The sequence below is a fragment of the Chelonia mydas genome, chromosome 1 (assembly GCF_015237465.2).
Source record: "Chelonia mydas isolate rCheMyd1 chromosome 1, rCheMyd1.pri.v2, whole genome shotgun sequence".
In the NCBI taxonomy this organism is placed as follows: Eukaryota; Metazoa; Chordata; order Testudines; family Cheloniidae; genus Chelonia; species Chelonia mydas.
The window spans coordinates 22,380,426-22,397,896 of record NC_057849.1 but is presented as its reverse complement, the minus strand read 5'-3'; the positions used below and the strand labels follow the sequence as shown (position 1 = coordinate 22,397,896).

The 17,471-nt window shown below is 44.5% G+C and overlaps 2 protein-coding genes across 4 annotated transcripts in view; one reads left to right on the top strand and one right to left on the bottom strand.

Annotated features, from left to right (window-relative positions):
- Positions 1-300: 300 nt before the first annotated feature.
- TMEM126A (transmembrane protein 126A) lies at positions 301-12,831 on the bottom strand. Of its 3 annotated transcripts, none has more exons than XM_037889147.2 (5): positions 12,650-12,831; positions 11,001-11,122; positions 2,319-2,512; positions 1,563-1,677; positions 301-660 (listed from the first exon to the last, which is right to left on the bottom strand). In XM_037889147.2, the coding sequence occupies exons 2-5, from the start codon at positions 11,111-11,113 to the stop codon at positions 456-458; spliced, it is 627 nt and encodes a 208-aa protein (XP_037745075.1). In that variant the 5' UTR covers positions 11,114-11,122; positions 12,650-12,831; the 3' UTR covers positions 301-455. The 3 variants fall into 3 exon arrangements, with proteins under 3 accessions (XP_037745075.1, XP_037745085.1, XP_007060658.1); XM_037889157.2 differs by lacking the exon at positions 12,650-12,831 and adding an exon at positions 12,047-12,184; XM_007060596.3 differs by lacking the exon at positions 12,650-12,831 and having other exon boundaries at positions 11,001-11,146.
- A 52-nt stretch (positions 12,832-12,883) lies between these two features.
- Positions 12,884-17,471, top strand: part of DLG2 (discs large MAGUK scaffold protein 2) — a 1,449,547-nt gene continuing 1,444,959 nt past the window's right edge. Inside the window, exon 1 of the mRNA XM_043528333.1 lies at positions 12,884-14,692. Within this exon, the coding sequence (XP_043384268.1) occupies positions 14,674-14,692 (19 nt within the window). The 5' untranslated portion in view covers positions 12,884-14,673. The remainder of the gene's footprint in view (positions 14,693-17,471) is intronic.

The following is a 17,471-nucleotide window of genomic DNA, read 5'->3' as shown; positions in this document are numbered from 1 at the left end:
ACATACCTGTACATTGCCTCTAGACTCTGTGGTTGATATGAAGGGGTGGGGGGGGGGGGAGACATGGGTGTATTAATGCAGCACCTCTAATCCTGTTTGACTGATGCACAAAATCAGCATATGTATTTCTTAGTACATTTGGGGAGTTTTGAGTGCTCCCTGATAACTTAAAAAAACTGCATAACGTTTGCTCTATAAGTTTGTAGGGGTCATACATAATGAACACTGAATTGTGCTTCCAAAAATGTGTTTGGGAAGTGGGTATTCCCCTCTAAAAGTAGTACACAAAACAAAATTCTGTTTCAGTTTACAATTTAATAGTGAAACACATTGAAAAGTCTTGATTTACTTATTTAAAAAAACCCACAAAGCAGTAACTTTCTTGCCTTATTTAGTTTCACGGTTTATTGTAGTAACCCACAAAAGCATTGGAGAGAGTTGTGTATTTTTTAGTTTTAATCTTTGAGTTCTTCAGGATTGCTGCTTGCTTCAGGCAGCTGGAGCATTTTCATAAATATTCCATACTGTCTTGAGCTGAGGTAAATTCCAAATGCAGCCTGCAGAAGGATAGCAAAACTCATCTTCTTAAAGACTGGTTGAGAGACTTTAATCCAGAAGCGTAACATATTCTCTTTCCCAGGCAAGGGAGCTGAGCTGTACCTATACAGAACACAAGACAGTAAAACTTAAGGGAAAATTGGTGGTAAAGTAAGAAGATTATCTCCCTCTTTAAAATTACACAAATTTTAGGTGTTGGGTATGTCTACAAAGCAATTGGACAGCTTTGGCTGGCCCGTGCCAGCCAACTCGGGTTTACAGAGCTGAGGATGCAGGGCTGTTTCATTGCTGTGTTGGGCTTGGGCTGCAGCCCAGGCTCCATTCCGAGCTGGAAGTCTACACAGCAATGAAACGGCCTCATGAACCTGAGTCGGCCAGCCATGGGTTTTTTGTTCCTGTGTAAACATACCCTTGCTAGCTTTTTTAGGTACTAGGAACCATTGATCTAGTATTCCAGATTAGAAGTACAGTATTAATACTTTCCATGATTATAAGGCTCAACTTCAAATTGCTTTACAGACCAGTCCTTAGAATACCCCTGGGGGGTAAGTATACCCTCATTTTGTCAAGTGGAGGCAGAGAGGTAATTTGCCTAGGATCACAAAAGGGAATCAACACTGAGATGGGAGCTCATGTGCCCGGCTCTCTGTCCTCAGTTCCTGGATCTGTTCCTTAATCTTGTTCCGTTCCAATTGATTAGTACTATGCTTAGTTATCCACCTTCTGTTCAAAGACCTTCAAACATTAGGTTAGCCATATTTTAGGCAACTCTGGTTTTCCTATAGAACAGATGTCCCACTCAGCCTGCCGAACTCATCACACAGCAGGGGCTAGGCAGGATAAGATTTATGAATGCTGCTCCGCAATCTTACTTATTCCACCCATTGTAAAATTTTTTTGCTATGTAATATCCAAAAAGATTGAAATAGCCAATTGCGCTTTGAGAAGAACTGTGTATAATTAATTTGTCCCAAGAAACCAAAGTATAACAAAATTTCACATACCTGGCTGCAAGTCCTGCATTTATAGGAATGGCCAAGAAAATGGGATATAGACCACCTATAACAGACCCAATTAATCCTCCTCTCACTAAGGCACAGGTTGCACACATCAGATCACCTAGGTGACAAACAAGTCATTTCACAGTTAAGATACAGTATCTACATTGTTTTTACATTTTAACCTGAGCTTAAAGAGGCAGGCTCTCTGAAGTGAAATATATTGTCAGTGGAAATGGCCATGATGAACTGCAACTAGAGAGATTAAGTAGAAGAGTCTACCTAGTGTATTATGACACCCCTCCACCGTTCAGCTCTATAGAGTTTCCAATCAAATATAACCCAATTTGTATGGCTGTAATTGCACCTAAACTTAAGTGCCAGGATGCAACAAACGGTTTTACATAAACATTACTGATTCAAAGGGGTCACAAAGGGCAAACACAGATCCATTGATGGTGAAGTGTTCAAAAATTAGTGGGGCATGTCATAGAAAAATCGGTTCCATCTATATCCCCTCACCTACACCCCATTCAGGTTGAAGAATGTTTTTTGTATATGCATAAATGTAAAAGTGGTGTCTTTTGACATTGTTCTGTGCACCTGGCAGTTCATGTACAAGGTGAGGTTTTCAACACTACTTTGCTTCACTGTTTTGCAATAAGCATAAGCTTTTCTGGTATTGTATATAAAACACGCTGACAGTTTTTATGACATGGGACCTTTGAAAACAGTACCCTTCATAAGGAATTAAAAATTTACCTGACGTTAAAGGTACGGTTACAGCACCGTGGTAAATTGCTGCTGTTGTGAGGAATGGAAGAACAGCCATTGGCAAACTAGAGGCAATCCGAGCCTCTGTCACATTTAGGATGCGTCTGAAAAAACTGTTTGCTATTAAACCGCAAAAGCCTCCATTTATTCCTAGGAAGTATGATCCATGTGTAAAGAGTTTCCTGTGGGGGGGAAAATTAGGTTAAAATGTTAAGCAACTGTGTGGTGTACAGGATATCTGTTTGTTCAGTCTTATGTCTTTGGGAACATGCTGTATTAAATTACTACTCTGAAGATGATCTAAAATGGAGTCATCCTGCTTTCAGAAGCAACTAGGTACAGTATTCTCTGCCGTATGCCTGAAGTTACCGTGATAGTGGTAAAGATCAGGGAAGAACAAGTAGGTACACCTTGAAGTATGCACAACTGGGCAGTGAATTACATGGAGGGGTTATCTTCTAAAACTGAGATTCTACAATTATAGGGGACCACAGGCATATCCAGACAGATGGTATAGGCAACTCAGAGGTAAAAATACTGTTTTTGAGGAACAACAGTCTGATTTGATACAGTAAATGCTGTGGGTGTTGGAAATGATCTTACGCTTCCGTATGGTAACATTCTAATAAAAACATTAGGTTATGTGAGAAGCCCCTATACAAAAAGCTGTCTGGAAAAAATGACGTTCATTGAAGTTTAGCCTTGGTGTTACACAGCAAAAGCAAACCACTTAGGCCGGAGTGGGTAATAATTTTTACAGGGAGGCCACTCCACGAATTTTAGTACATCATCAGGGGCCGCATATTTCTATTACAGGGATCAGCAACTTTTGGCACGCGGCCCATCAGGGAAACTGCTGGCGGGCCGGGATAGTTTGTTTACCTGTAGCGTTCACAGGTTTGGCTGATCGCAGCTCCCACTGGCCGCAGTTTGCCGTTCCAAGCCAATGGGGGCTGCGGGAAGTGGCATGGGCCGAGGGATGTACTGGACACCGCTTCCCGCAGCCCCCATAGGCCTGGAATGGTGAATCGCGGCCAGTGGAAGCTGCGATTGGCCGAACCTGCGGACGCTGCAGGTAAACAAACCGTCCTGGCCTGCCAGCGGCTTTCCCTGACGGGCTGCATGCCAAAGGTTGCCGATCCTTGATCTACTACATTAATGGAGGGTGGGGCAGGGTCTGGGAGGGAGTTTGGGTTCAGGAGGCGGTTCTGACTTGGAGTAGGGGGCTGGAGTGCGAGGGGGGGTGCTAGGCACAGGCTCTGACCAGGAGGTGCTTACCATAGGCCCCTCCCGATGCAGCAGGGCACAGGCGGGCAGGCTGCTGCTGGCACATCTCTGCGCACCCCTTGGGAGGAAGGGACTAGCAGGTCTCTGTGCACTGCCCATGCCTGCATGCACCACCGCAGCTCCCATTGGCCAGTTTCCGGCCAATGGGAGTTGTGAGGACAGTGCTGGGGGTGGGGGCAGCATGCGGAGGCCCCCCCCGCCAGGAGTGTGCAGAGACATGCCAGCAACAGCTGGCTGCTTCCAGGAGCGGCATGGGGTCATGGCAGGCAGGCTGTGAGCACTCCACTGTGCTGCAGGATTTTCAGCTGCCTGGAGGTCACGAGGGGGCAGCCAAAGAGCCTGGCAGGCTGGACAGAAATGTTAGATGGGCTGGAACTGGCCCACGAGCTGTATTTTGCCCACCTCTGACTTAGGCAATACAGAGTTTTAGATCCCAATTCATTTTTTTCCCAAGTCCATATTAACTATTAAAAGCTGCATCCCACTTGTTTTAACCAAGACATATGCCATCCAACTTTAAGCAGAACTCTCTATTGAACTCAATCAAGTATTCTTTAAAATGGTCCGCAGAGCAGTGATAAAATTACTTATTTATATTCTAGTAGTGCCTGAAATGTGCTAGGGGTTATATGAACAGATACTGTAAGATGACACATCCTTGCCTCAACGAGTTTACAGTCTAAGTATAAAAAGACAAAGGTACATACAAACAAAACATCCAAGGTGAGGTAAGAACGCATCTTGGCTTCAATCCTAACTAGGCGTATTCAGTTCAGCATGACTAAATTTAATGCACGCATTAGAGTGGTTACAGGATAAAGGAACTCATTAGACCGCATCTCCCCTTCCTATTCTATCCGAATTATCCCTCCGTTTGGTTCAGATGTCCAGCCTATTTGCTTTGACTCTACAGTACCCCAAGTTGCGGAAGTTTAACAAACAAAAATAGGCAGAGGTGGATTGAAAAAAAAGAAAAAAAAAAGGTCAGAGGTTAATACGTAATAGACAAGTGTTATGTAAACAAACTGGATGTAGTAAGGATTATATACCACTAATTAATTGCAAAAATGACTTTTATCTGAATCATCAGGTTGTGCGTAAGACAGCTTGTGCAACTGCATCACTTCCACAATGTCACCTTCAATTCTTCCTCCCCTTTTCCAACTTAGGTTTGTTACACACGTTGCATCTTAAGAAAAATGAGTACCAAAACTTACAAAGGAGACACACAAAGTGGGTGAGCTTTTATTGGACCAATTTCTGTTGGTGCAAAAGCTTTCGAGCATCACCGAACTCTTCCTCAGGTATGGAGAAGATTAAACTAGAGGGTCCAGGCTCAATACAAGGTGGGACAGACTGTTAAACATAAGGGATTCACACATTTTAAATGGTTTCCTACAATGAAGTGGGCAATTAACAGCTCTTCGGTGGTAGGACAATGGAGGGCTAGTAGGAACAAGCTGTGTAACAAGTTGTTGTAATGGGCCTTAAAATCAGTAAAAAGAAAAGGAGGACTTGTGGCACCTTAGAGACTAACAAATCTATTTGAGCATAAGCTTTCATGAGCTACAGCTCACTTAGAATACAGAATCAGAGAATATCAGGGTTGGAAGGGACCTCAGGAGGTCATCTAGTCCAACCCCCTGCTCAAAGCAGGACCAATCCCCAATTTTTGCCCCAGATCCCTAAATGGCCCCCTGAAGGATTGAACTCACAACCCTGGGTTTAGCAGGTCAATGCTCAAACCACTGAGCTATCCCTCCCCCTCACTTCATAGGATGCAAAATCAATGTCCTGGTTAAGCATCCAGCAGAATGAGAAGTCTGAACTCCCAGGCTCACGCTTTGAAGGTGTTCTGCAGGTTTCCTTTAAGGACGAGGCAGGTTAGCGATACAGGCGATTACTTTGTGAAAAGTATTAACTCACGGAGGGTAGGGTGTTTTTGTCCGATCATTTCTATGTGAGTTCATTGGAGAGCCTAGTGATTGATTGGTTTCATACACAATTTGTTGTTGGGGGTATTTGATGCCCTGAATGTGGTACACCATATGTTGTGATGAGCATACGCAGGACCCATAAATCCTGAAAGGTGTGTTGTGGGGGGTATAGATCATTATAGCAGTGGAGATTGTCTGCAAGTTTTGCATTTGTTGTTCTGGCAGGGACTGGTGCCGCTTTGAGTTGGTGTGTCCTGGTCTGTGGGAAGCTTGGCAAGGCTGGGGTATTTGAAGGCCAGAAAAGGGGCAGGGGGTTGTGAAAGATTTAGTTGAGGATGTGGTCCCCGTTTACTATGGGTTGTAATTATTTGCTTTTACCATGTATGGGTTCTAATGCAGGGTGGTAGGTGACAGCTAGGGGTGTGCTGTTAATTTTTTTCCCCCTCCTGTATTGAAGCACAATCTATAGGGATATTGGGGTGGCCTGTTCCATGATATGATCTACTTCTCTGGTGGAGTGTCCTTAATTGGGTAAGGCAGTTTTAACTGTGTATCCTGGACTGTCTCTTCAGAGTATATTCTCTAGTATCTGAGAGCCTGGCAGTAGATAATAGATTGCCTGGTGTGTCTGGGACTGTTACTGAGTTGTGGAGGTAGGTGTGGTAATCTGTGGGTTTCTTGTATATAGTTGCCTGTATGGTACATTATTGAAGCTGGCTGTGGTGTCCAAAAAGTTGATGCTGGTGCCAGAGTGTTCTAGAGAGAGTCTGATGGATGGGTGCTGGTTGTTGAAGTTGTGGTAGAAATCTGAGGGAGTGTGAAGGTATAAGGATAATTTCTTTGGGGTCCAAGGCCTACAGCTGGCTGGCTGATTAGCCCCACCCTATGCACCTGAGAAAGAGCTTGTCTACACTGGCACTTTACAGCGCTGCAACGTTCTCGCTCAGGGGTGTGAAAACACACATGCCTCAGCTCAGCAAGTTCAAGCGCTGTAAAGCGCCACTGTAGACAGTACACCAGTGCTGGTAGCTACGCCCCTCATGGAGGTGATTTTTTTAGAGCTCTCCAAGCGCTGTGCTGCGACTACGTAAGCCATGTTAAAGCGCTGCCACGGCAGCGCTTTAACAGTGCCAGCGTAGACTAGCCCAAAGAGTTGCAATTTAATTAGCTAATCCTTATAAAAGAAGCCAGCAGGAAATGGGGTGGGGGAAAACAGAAGATAGAAATATCCTCCAGAAAGTTGACAGTGCTGACTGCTAGTGGAGCTGTTGCAAGGAGGAACTACTCTAGAAACCAAACAGACAGCTGGGAGATTGTGTGGAGTACTTTATTGCTGAGACTCTGAGGTAAGAGCCAGGAAATTTTGGTTACTGGTGTGAGGGACTGAGGCTACGTCTATGCTACAGACCTTACAGCAGCACAGCTGTGCTGCTGTAAGGTCTCCCATGTAGCTGCTCAATCCTGACAGGAGAGAGCTCTCCCATTGGCATATTTAAAACCACCCCCAACAAGTTGTGGTAGCTATGTCAGCGGGGGAGCATTTCCTGCTGACACAGTGCTGTCCACACCAGTGCTTTTGTTGGTGAAACTTATGTCGGTCCGGGGGATGGGTTTTTTCCCATACTCCTGACCAACAAAAGTGCTTATTTAGACATAGCCAGACTTGGGAAATGGACAAGTCAGCCTGCACAGACCTTGACGGAAGAATGTGCAAGGTTTAGATTTTGTATGTTAAGGCGGCTTAAATAAAAGAACTAACCATGCTGCGAACTGCTTCCTTGGATTCCTTGAGAGAGCACTCAGAGGGAATTAACCCAAGGAGTGAGCTGACTCAGCAAAAGCAAAGCCTGGTCCGGTAGAAGGAGGCACTATAAGACAGGCCCTAATCCTTTTACTGAGAGTTTAGGTTGTCTGTCCAGAGGATGAAAACATCATTGATGTATCTCAGGTATATCATTGGATTCAGGGTGCATTTTTCCAGAAATTCTTCCTAGAGGTGACCCATGAAGAGGTTAGCATATTGCATTATCCACAGCTGTTCCTATGGTTTGGAACAAATGTTTGTTGTTAAATGTAAAGTTACTATGGGTAAGAATGAAATGGATGAGTTTGGTGATGTGTTTGAGGTGGATTTCTAAGCACTGTTTATTATTTTGTAGGTATTTGAGACAGGCAGTGATGTTCTCATGGTAAGGAATGTTGGTATATAAGGGGCGACATCCACGGTGGGCAGTGATGGTGTTCTGAAGGAGGCTGTTAATGTTGTACAGTTTCTGGAGGAAGACGGTTGTGTCATGGAGGAAACCGGCCCTTTGGGTGGTGAGTGGCTTGAGGATGGTTTCTATGAGTACTGATATTCCTTCAGTAAAAGTGCCATGGCCAGATATGATGGGTCTGCCTGGGTTCCCTTGTTTGTGTATCTTAGGAAGCATGTAGAAAGTCCCTGGGGTGGGTTTGTGGGGATTGAGTTTGTAGAGTTTCTCTTTGAGTTGTTTGGGAAAGGATTTGATGATATCCTTCAATTCCAGTGTGAACTGTGGTGTGGGGTCTTCTCGGAGTTCTTTATTGTAGGTGGGGTCAGAGAGCTGTTGATTGGCTTCTTTGACTTAGTCATCATGACAGAGAACTATGCTGGTACCTCCTGTGTCTGCTGGTTTGAGCACTATGTGGGGATAGGATTTCCGGATTGGTATAGCTATCCTCTTAGTGGCAGATGTGATATTTAAGGATTTCAGTCTTCCCCCCGCCTTGAAGCAATCCATGTAATGATCCAGTGTATGGTTTCATCCACTGGGGGGTTCCAGTCAGATGATTCTATTTTCTTATGACTGTTGGTAGGGATGTGGTAGTTGCAGGTGGTGTCATCTTGTCTGTGAAACAATTCCTTGAGTTGGCAAAAGCATTGTTCTAGTTCGCCACATATTAGTTTTTCTCATATCCTGGGACCAACATGGCTACACCACCACTGCTTAACTGCTACCATTCCAGAAGTCACAATCTTTGTAGCAGTTGATGTGGGTTAAGCTCTGCACAGGCAGCATGTGATGGGATGTACAGGGTCATTCCCTGTCCCCTAGGGCAGGGGTTCTCACAACATTGGCCTCAGAGTACAGCCACCAACTCTCGCTCGTGGCTGCACTGACACTTTTTCCTAAAATACTTAATTAACTTCAGGAAAAACAATTAAATATGCACAAATACACATCCAAATCACTGTAGTTTATATATGTACAGTTATTTTGCAGACTCAGTAATAAAACTAACGATGTGAAAAGTGATATTTGTATATTCGTTAATGTCACTTTTCGCGGCACACTTAGTAGCTACCTGGGAGGCTGTGAAAAGTGATATTAACAAACATACAAGTATCACTTTTCACAATCTCCCAGGTAGCTACTAAATCTGCTGTGAAAAGTGATACTTGTATGTTTGTTAATATCACTTTTCTCAGCAAGCCACAGGACCCAGCCCTGGACCAGATGGTTGACGGGGGAGGCAATGGTGGGATGGATGCGGGGCTGCGGGAGACAGCAGGGGCCTGGGGTGATGGGAGTGGGTGATGAGCCTCACGGCCAAAGCCAGGGGTGGGTGTCTGCTGCCATGCAGCCAGGGCTGGGGCTCAGAGCCCATGGCCAGAGCCAAAGAGCCAGGGACAAGAACTGCATGGCCAGAGTCAGGGATTGGAGCCTGCTGTCGCACGGCTAGAGGTGTGGGTCAGCGCCTGGGACCACTCCCTGCTGCCGCATTGCCAGTGTCCGGAGCTGGAGCCTGCGCTAGCTGCTGTGTGGCCAAGGATTGGCACCCAGGGCCAACTCCCGCCGCTGCATGGCCGGAGCCCAGGACCAGAGCTGTGGGTGGGAGCCTGCTGTCATGCGGCGGGGGCAGGGGATCAGCACAAGGGGCTGGGCGGCCGGAGATGGGGAGGGGGGTCAGCACCTGCAAGGGTCGGCGCCCAAAGCCCCGCAGTGGGAGCCTGCTGTGGGGCTTTGGCGGCTGGAGCCAGTGCTCGCCACTGCACGGCCAGAATTGGGGGGCCAGAGACTGAAACCCCACAGCTGGAGCCGGGGATTGTTACCCGAAGCCCTGTGGTTGGTGCTCGCTGCTGTGCAGCTAGGGGTCGGCGCCTAGGGCCAGCACCCGCCACGGTGCGGCTGGAGCCTGGGACAGGCATAAGGGACCAGCGCCAGTTCCCACACAGCTGGAACCAGGGCCAAGGGGGAGGTGTCAGTACTCGCTGCCCTGTGGTTGGAGCCCAGGGCCACATGGCCAGGCTCCTCAAGTCCCGCCGCTGGAGTCTGCCGCCCAAACCCCCTTCCCCAAGGTGGGTCAAGAACTCACCTTGCTCCTGCAGTGTTGTGCCCCACCTGTTTCCAGAGGCGGTGCAGGGGAGCGCATCCAGGAGCAACAGGGAGTGAGGGGACCATGCTTCCCCCACCCCCAGTCACCACTCAGGGGGCTGTCATGGCTGCACAAAAAGCCCATGGTGGCCGCATTTGAGAAACACTGGCTACTGGGTGTTCTGCAGTCCTGCCTCACTATTCCATTGGTGTCCCTGTGAGACCCTGCTGATCCAGGCAGCGCTGTAGGGATTTTGAGGTGAAATCCCAGCAGGGGTTTTCAGAGTCCAAGGCAATGAGTCCAGCTGAACCTAGTCAAGCTTGAACACTTAAAAAGTTTATAAGGGGAAAAAAGGGATTTTTGCTGCTGAGAAGTCAGCAAAGGGGGCTGTAGAGGCAGAAGTGCTATGCTATTTATAGAGATTTTTGTTCTGGAGGTCAAGGATTTGAGCAGAGTGGAGGAAAAGAGGATGACAGGACTGGCTGAACTACAACTTTGTGCATTAAATGTGACTTCACAGAGGGCTCCTTTTCCCTGACCAGAGCCTCTTGTTAGATTTCTCTCCAGAAACCCAGGCTCTGGTCCTGCCACCACATTGCAGGGCAATCTCAGAATAAGGTCCAGGCCTTTGGCAGCTGCTCTCTTCCATGGTCCACCATAACAAGTGTAACATGCAGAATGGAAGACACTAGTCTAACAAATTTTTCCTCAGACTTTTAGTTCAGTCTAACAGTACGAACTGAGAAGGGAACGAGGATTATCTTGTTACAGGGCAAAGGCTCATTTGCTGACCACGTTAAGATTAGCAGCTTTGTTTTATAACTGATTGCTGTTGAGCAACTAGGTGCTTGGCAATAGGTTCCAATATATGGGTTTTATCATGGCTTTTCCACAGCATTCCTCCTGGTTCCCCTGCTGTTCTGGGGAGGGAGTATGATGCACCGAGCTTACACCTGACAGAGCAATTTCCCTGAAATCATCATTTACATTTCAAACGTGATTCAGTATCTTTGAAAATCATCCATCAATTTACAAACACAAGAACAAAAAAGGAAGTCACAAAAGCTACTTAGTTGGTAAAACAAATGAAGACAGGAGCATCACTTACTGGTCTGCTTCTGGAAGCTGAACGAACATTTTTAGCAGAGCTTCAGTTTTTTTTGTATGTCGAAGCCTTGCATTTTCCTGTGGTGAATTTAGTTCAAGCTCTCTCCCTGCCATTTTAAGGCTCTGGATCATAAAGTGAGAAGGAACAAGGCAAGTTTTGGTTAAATGACATTGCCACAACATAACCAGATAACTTTTGCATGACAAGCAGGCAAATGATACGAGCTAATGCTTTAACCTCTCAAGAATGTAAAAGCCTTCAAAAGGCCGAAAGGACATGATCCAGCTAAAAATGTCTGGGAAATTTTTGGGTACACAAGCCCTGTTAAGCTACCCTGTTCAGCAGGAAAGTCTGCCTGCCATAAGATTCTGAGAGAACATAAATCCTCAGTTAACAGGTGAGTAGTAGATCACGATCTCCCCTATTCTCCTCCTCTGCTCTACAACCAATAAGTTGTCAGATGGGCTCAGATAGTGCAAGGATTTTGTTTAAACCAAGTGATCATACTTAATGAGGCATTCTGATCAGTGTTGATGTACTTGTGTTATTTTTAAATTAAGGAAAGGATGAGCAGGGGGGAGAGTTTCCTAAAGTTTCAGGCCATATATGGCTAAATTTTTCCTCCCTGGTTCCTGAAGCTAGACATAGATGTATTTATTTTTAAAGCATTTACTTTAAGTATTGATGGGTAAGACCCTGATCGTGCAAACAAAAACACTGAACGTTACTAGCACGAGTGGTGCCATAGAAATCAATGGGACTACTCACAGTAATGAAGTTAAGCCTTTGTGTAAGTGACTACAGGAACAGCACCTAAGACTAAGGGCTGCTTTAAAATGCCTTTTTTGACCAGCCTTAGGAACAGACTTGCACCCAGGAAAGAATATAACATAACAGATGCAAGGTGGGTGAGGCAATCTCTCTCCCCATCCATCTCTACTTTCCACCTAAGACAACAAAAGAAACAGCCTATGGACTTTGGGAGCAGATCCTGGCCTGAGAATTTGGCAAGTAATATACTGAAAACATGTGGTAAGGGACCTCACCTTGAATCAAGTCCAGTTTGTTAAGTATAGAAAGAGTTTTCATCTTTATTTTTCTTGTAACTATTTCTCACTTCAATGCCTCATGACTTGTACTCACTTAAAATTTCTCTTTGTAGTTAAGTAAACCTGTTTTATTCTTTAATTAAAAGTAATCCAGTAGTCTTTAAGGTGCCACTGCACTCCTTGTTGTTTTTGTGGATATGGCTACCCCCGATACCAGTTTAATACTATTCACATAAGGAGAGTTGCTTTTGCTTGTACTGTATCTATTTTTTGTGTACTATAACCTTCAAGACGTCAGCAATAATCTCCCAAGTGAGCGTCCAATGGCTCTGCCTCTACTTTCCTTCCACCCTGTTTTAAGGTCTCTTTCTGTTCATGTTTTCATGCAGCAGCCAACCACCAGGCTCCTGCTGCCTTGCCAGGGTCCCACCCCTACTGATCTCTCCTGCAAGCGCACAGACCCAGCGGGGCCTTGCGGACAGGTCGCCCCCGAGCTGTGTAGCTTTCCCCTTGGAGCTGGGCGGATGCGACCTTGGTCTGTCTCAGCGTGGCCTCCTCAGGCGCTGTGAAGCAGAATCGTGCCCCGCTGCCCTGTCTTACCTTGTGCTGGGTGTCCTACCCCAGCTGCCTCTGTTCCTTCTTCAGGTATGGCAGTGCCACCCGTACAGGCCCCCCAACATGGCCCCGCCCCGTCACACGCAGTCCTCCGGTGGGGGCCACCATCTTGTCCAGTCATATGACCTAGACACGCCCATCCCGACTCCCCCTCGGAAGGCGTCGATGATTGGGCGGGCCCGAAGGTCCAGCATAGCTACTCGTGATTGGCCACGGAGTTGGAGGGGGGGCGGGATCGGTGCTGGGCCCCGTTCTTGTTGCTAGGGGAGGAGGATAGCGACGGCATCGGCGGCTCGTCCATGGAGACGGGGCTGAGCGGGGACCCGGCAGCTGGAGACGCGGAGACTCCCCCTAGCCGTGCCCGCAATGGGGGCCCCTCAGCCCTGGGGGTAACCGGCTGACCCGGGCGGAGGCAGCGGCCGCTCCAGGCCTGCCCCAGGCCTCAGCATCCTCCTAGGTGCTGCCTGCGGGCCCCTCCCGCCCAGCCTCCAGCGACTCCCAGCCTCGCTTAGCCACCTGCCAGCTCCCGCTCCCCGCCCCACGGCTTCCTCGTCCTCCAGCCCCTCCCCGGCCCCGCGCTCTCCCCCCACCTCTCTCCAGCCTGCCCGGCTCCCCCCTCACCTCGCTGCGCCGCAGCCCAGAACCCAACGGGCCCGCCCTGCACGGACCGTCCCCGGGACAGACCGAAGAGGACGGGGGAAAAGATCTATCTGTATGGTGGGAAACAGAGAGAGAGAGGCCCGGGTCTGAATGGTGAACATTAAAGAGCAGAACAGAACAGCCCCCAAACACAGTGTCCATCTCTCCTAGAAGATAAATGCAAAGCAGGGTTATGTAACGTGCACCACGGCTCCTCATGCATGCAGGGAAACACTTGGAGGCTGCATGACATTTTCATACCTTTTTTAACAATCTAGATGGGTGAAATGCAACTCTTTTCTACAGAAAAAGGGGGAGAGAAGGGCTTATACTGAGGCCAAGCAGCTGCGCCCGTGTGTGTGGAGAAACTTGGACTCATTTCATGGCTTGCTTTTTTATTCCACTGATACTGCAGCATTTCTGAAAATTAACCTTTTGTGAAGCTCTGCTCCAAACCCTCTCTGCTTCTCCTTCATGAGGCGGCTGCTTTGCAAGGAAAGAAATGGCATGAAGTAAATGGCTCCAGAATAAAGCAAGCTGCTCTGCCAAAGTGCCCAGTGAGCAGCACGGTCACTTTAATAATTCCATTTCAAGGGATTGCTTTCCTACTTTTCAATCCTCTCTTTTAATACATGGGAGGATCAGAGGGACATTAAAGACCATAAGGCTGGGTGGAGAGAATAAAAATGAAAGTGACTGAGGAGTGACTTCTGTTGGGTAAGAGTGTGAGATTTGAAAGCATTTGTGCAGTGAGGAAAAAAGAGACCTTTTTAGTCTGCTGTGTATGCACCCAGTACAGCTATACATAACTAGCAAAATTCACCCAAGTTCCAGTGAAAGGAGTTTATACAATTATTTTGGATTGCTTTTGTTTTCCCCCAGAAATTTATTTGGATTATTTGGGAATTTTTGTCCTGAAACTCAGATGGCTTTGAACTTGTTCAGGTGGAATATTAAGACAGCTGCCTAGAGATGGACCGTGCCTTAATTATCTTACATAAAGTTGTTTAACTGACAAACTTTTGCTGCCAGAAGAGGAGTTATAATAGGGTTTTATATGCCAAGGAGCATTTTCTCTTGTATTTTTATAGATTGAAAAATATTTTACAGATATTGAAAACCACTCTTGGAAAATTCAAAATTCTTCTTTTTTCTTCTTTTTTTCTTATTCTGTGGGAGGCACTGGTAGTTTAACTGGAGGAAATAGTGAGTACAGCTAGAAAAGCAAGATTGAAGCAGTATTTCCTAACTGAACTGCTTAACTGATTTGAACAAATACCTAGCTCCTGAGCTCATCAGGCGATCCCAGTGGGACATCATTGATACCAGTAAATAAGCACTTGCATCCAGTACCAGAAGTAAGACCAAGAATGCCAGTCAAGAAGAAAGGTGGGCTATGAAGTTTCCTATCTCATTTTACATCTACATTTTCTAGGTTGTAGATGTCTAGTACTTGCAATTTTAAATGTAAAAGCATTTCAGTGGGGGAGTGATTTGTTTTTCTTTTGCAGGGAGGGAAACAATTTATGCATTTACAATTGTAGTTAAAAAAACCCTCACACATTTAGTAGAATGTTTTAAGATTTGTCATGTCATATTTGATCTTGACATTATGTTTTGTAAAAATCAGCCTTTACAAAACTTAAAACCATGGCCAAGAGAGGGTTTTAAATTAAATTATATATCTCAAATAATTCCAATAGAAACAGAGCATAAATAGTGCAAAGTAAGCCATAAAATATTTGTTTTAATATTCTAAGGTGGTGGCTGTAACATTAGTAAGATTTGTTTTTGTTTTTTAAAAAAGTTTTTAACCCAATACCTTTTCTTAAAACATACAGCAGGTAACTCCACCAGCAGTAGCAGTAAAAATAAATGTAAAAACTCATTTCAGTGCACTTTGTCAGTAAAAGTTTCAATCTTTGTGTTATCAAAAAATGTTTTTAATTATGAGAGCTACATGATTTTAACAAGCTTTGGGGTTTCTGCATGTTCGGATATAAAAGGTTATATTACTCTAATAACTGTAGCAATGTTGCATTTTAAAAAAAACAGCCCCATGTTTTGCCTCTTATACTTTTAGGTTCACCACATGAATACTTGTTTGCTGTGTTGATGTAGCTGTGTTGGTCTCAGAATATGAGTGTCTTATCGCCCTCATATAAATATTTAACACTTTGTGACTACAATGGATTTAGACACAGCTTTGGTAAAGTGCAGTTTACAGTGATCATGCTAGCAATTGTTGGTAAATACTTATGATTACTCCAAAAACTTTTATGCTGTAAATGTTTCTCTGTGTCTTGCAAACACAGGACAGTAAATTAACATGTTAGTTTAGATTACAAAATGAGCAGATAAAACAAAGAATGGCAAATAACTGTTCTCATGCAGATCACCTATCTAGAACTTAAGGCTCTTGACATGGCACAGCCAATGTATGGAATAAAGAACTAAAGTGAGAGATATTAGTAAAATATGGACACAGCTAACTTCAGTATAACTCAGAATTAATTTCTTTCACAAAAATAGCTTCTTCTGCCTCTGTTCCATGATTCAAAATTTCTGATGTAAATAATTGTAAAACCAAACAGATTATTATGAAGGTTTATATAAAAATTCCACTTAAAGTTTTACTTTGATCATATTGTAGACATTGCAGAATAGAAACAAAATATCAAAACAGTATAATGATTTAATAAATAATATTAGTCACCAATTTAGTTAATTATTTTTAATTAACTGTAGTAAACATGGGAATATTTATGGAGGAAAATAACCCCCTCATAATGGCCCTTTAAGTCATCCTGTTGTGCTGTGAACACGTCATCTTACTCCACTATGAGGCTTACATATTATACTTGTTCACAACAGGTGAGTTAAGTGCCATTTGAAAGATAAAGCTTTAACTCTGAATTGTACATTTTTCTGTATGGATGCCTTTCGGAATTGGATGTTGAACTGTAGCTCAATCACAAGATACCCATTTGATGCTGGAATTACTGAGTGAAATTCCATTGTCTGTGTTACTCAGGTCATCAGAGTAGTTGATCATAATGATCCCTTCTGACCTTAAAAATCTCAGAATCTATATATTTCCTGTCTCTGTTTCAAGACAGCCTAACTCAGATTTTTAATGTAGTTCTTACACTATAATTTTTACCAGTCTACTGTAAGAACATATATTTAGAAAATTTTAAAATATGCAGTTGGTAGACCAAAATGGCTCCTTTGGCACAATTTAGCCTCTCATATCAATTAGTGTATTAGAGCTGTCTGTGTGAAGATATTTGTATTTAAATATTAAAAGCTGTTATTAAAATGTGATTACATACGTACAGAAGGGGATTGAAAAATGTTAGTGAATCAGCTACTTTATTTACTGTTTTTGAGTTACTTAAATTTATAGTCTGTAATAGGCTTACTCTCACAAAATATAATTAAAGGGATGCTATCAACGTGAACATCTCACTTCCATGTGAAATTTTTATATTTATTATTGTTACAAGTAATAATGGGGGGAAAATGAGGGGTTTTTTCCCTCAAGTTTTGCAGTTTGTTTTGCTTTATGCCTTTCCCTGTTTTATTGATAATCAATTTCATTTCTGGTCTTATGCAGTAAGGAGCCCATATCTACTGTCTTCCCCAGCAGATAACAGCAGAAAACACATTTGTGTACTTTCCCCAGCCTCTGAAAGCCTTTGTGTTCTGGCGGCAGCAGCAGCAGCAGCACTACTGAAAGTGAATGAGTTAGCAGGGAGATATGTGCACAGAGAGGGCAGAGAGAGGGGTAATCCTAACATGCATTATGCTGGTCTTGGGTTTAACCAAAATATCCTTCAAAAATCATCAGATGAGCAGAAAAAACTGTACACATTTAAAAACAAAACAATTCAAAATCCTGACATTCTGTTATCAGGAGGCTGTATCAGAACATTGAATTATTTGAAACTACAGTAACTCCTCACTTAGTGTTGTAGTTATGTTCCTGAAAAATGCGACTTTAAGCGAAATGATGTTAAGCGAATCCAATTTCCCCATAAGAATTAATGTAAATGGGGGGGTTAGGTTCCAGGGAAATTTTTTTCACCAGACAAAAGACTATATTATATAGTGTGTGTGTGTGTGTATGTATACACACACACAGTGTAAGTTTTAAACAAACAAT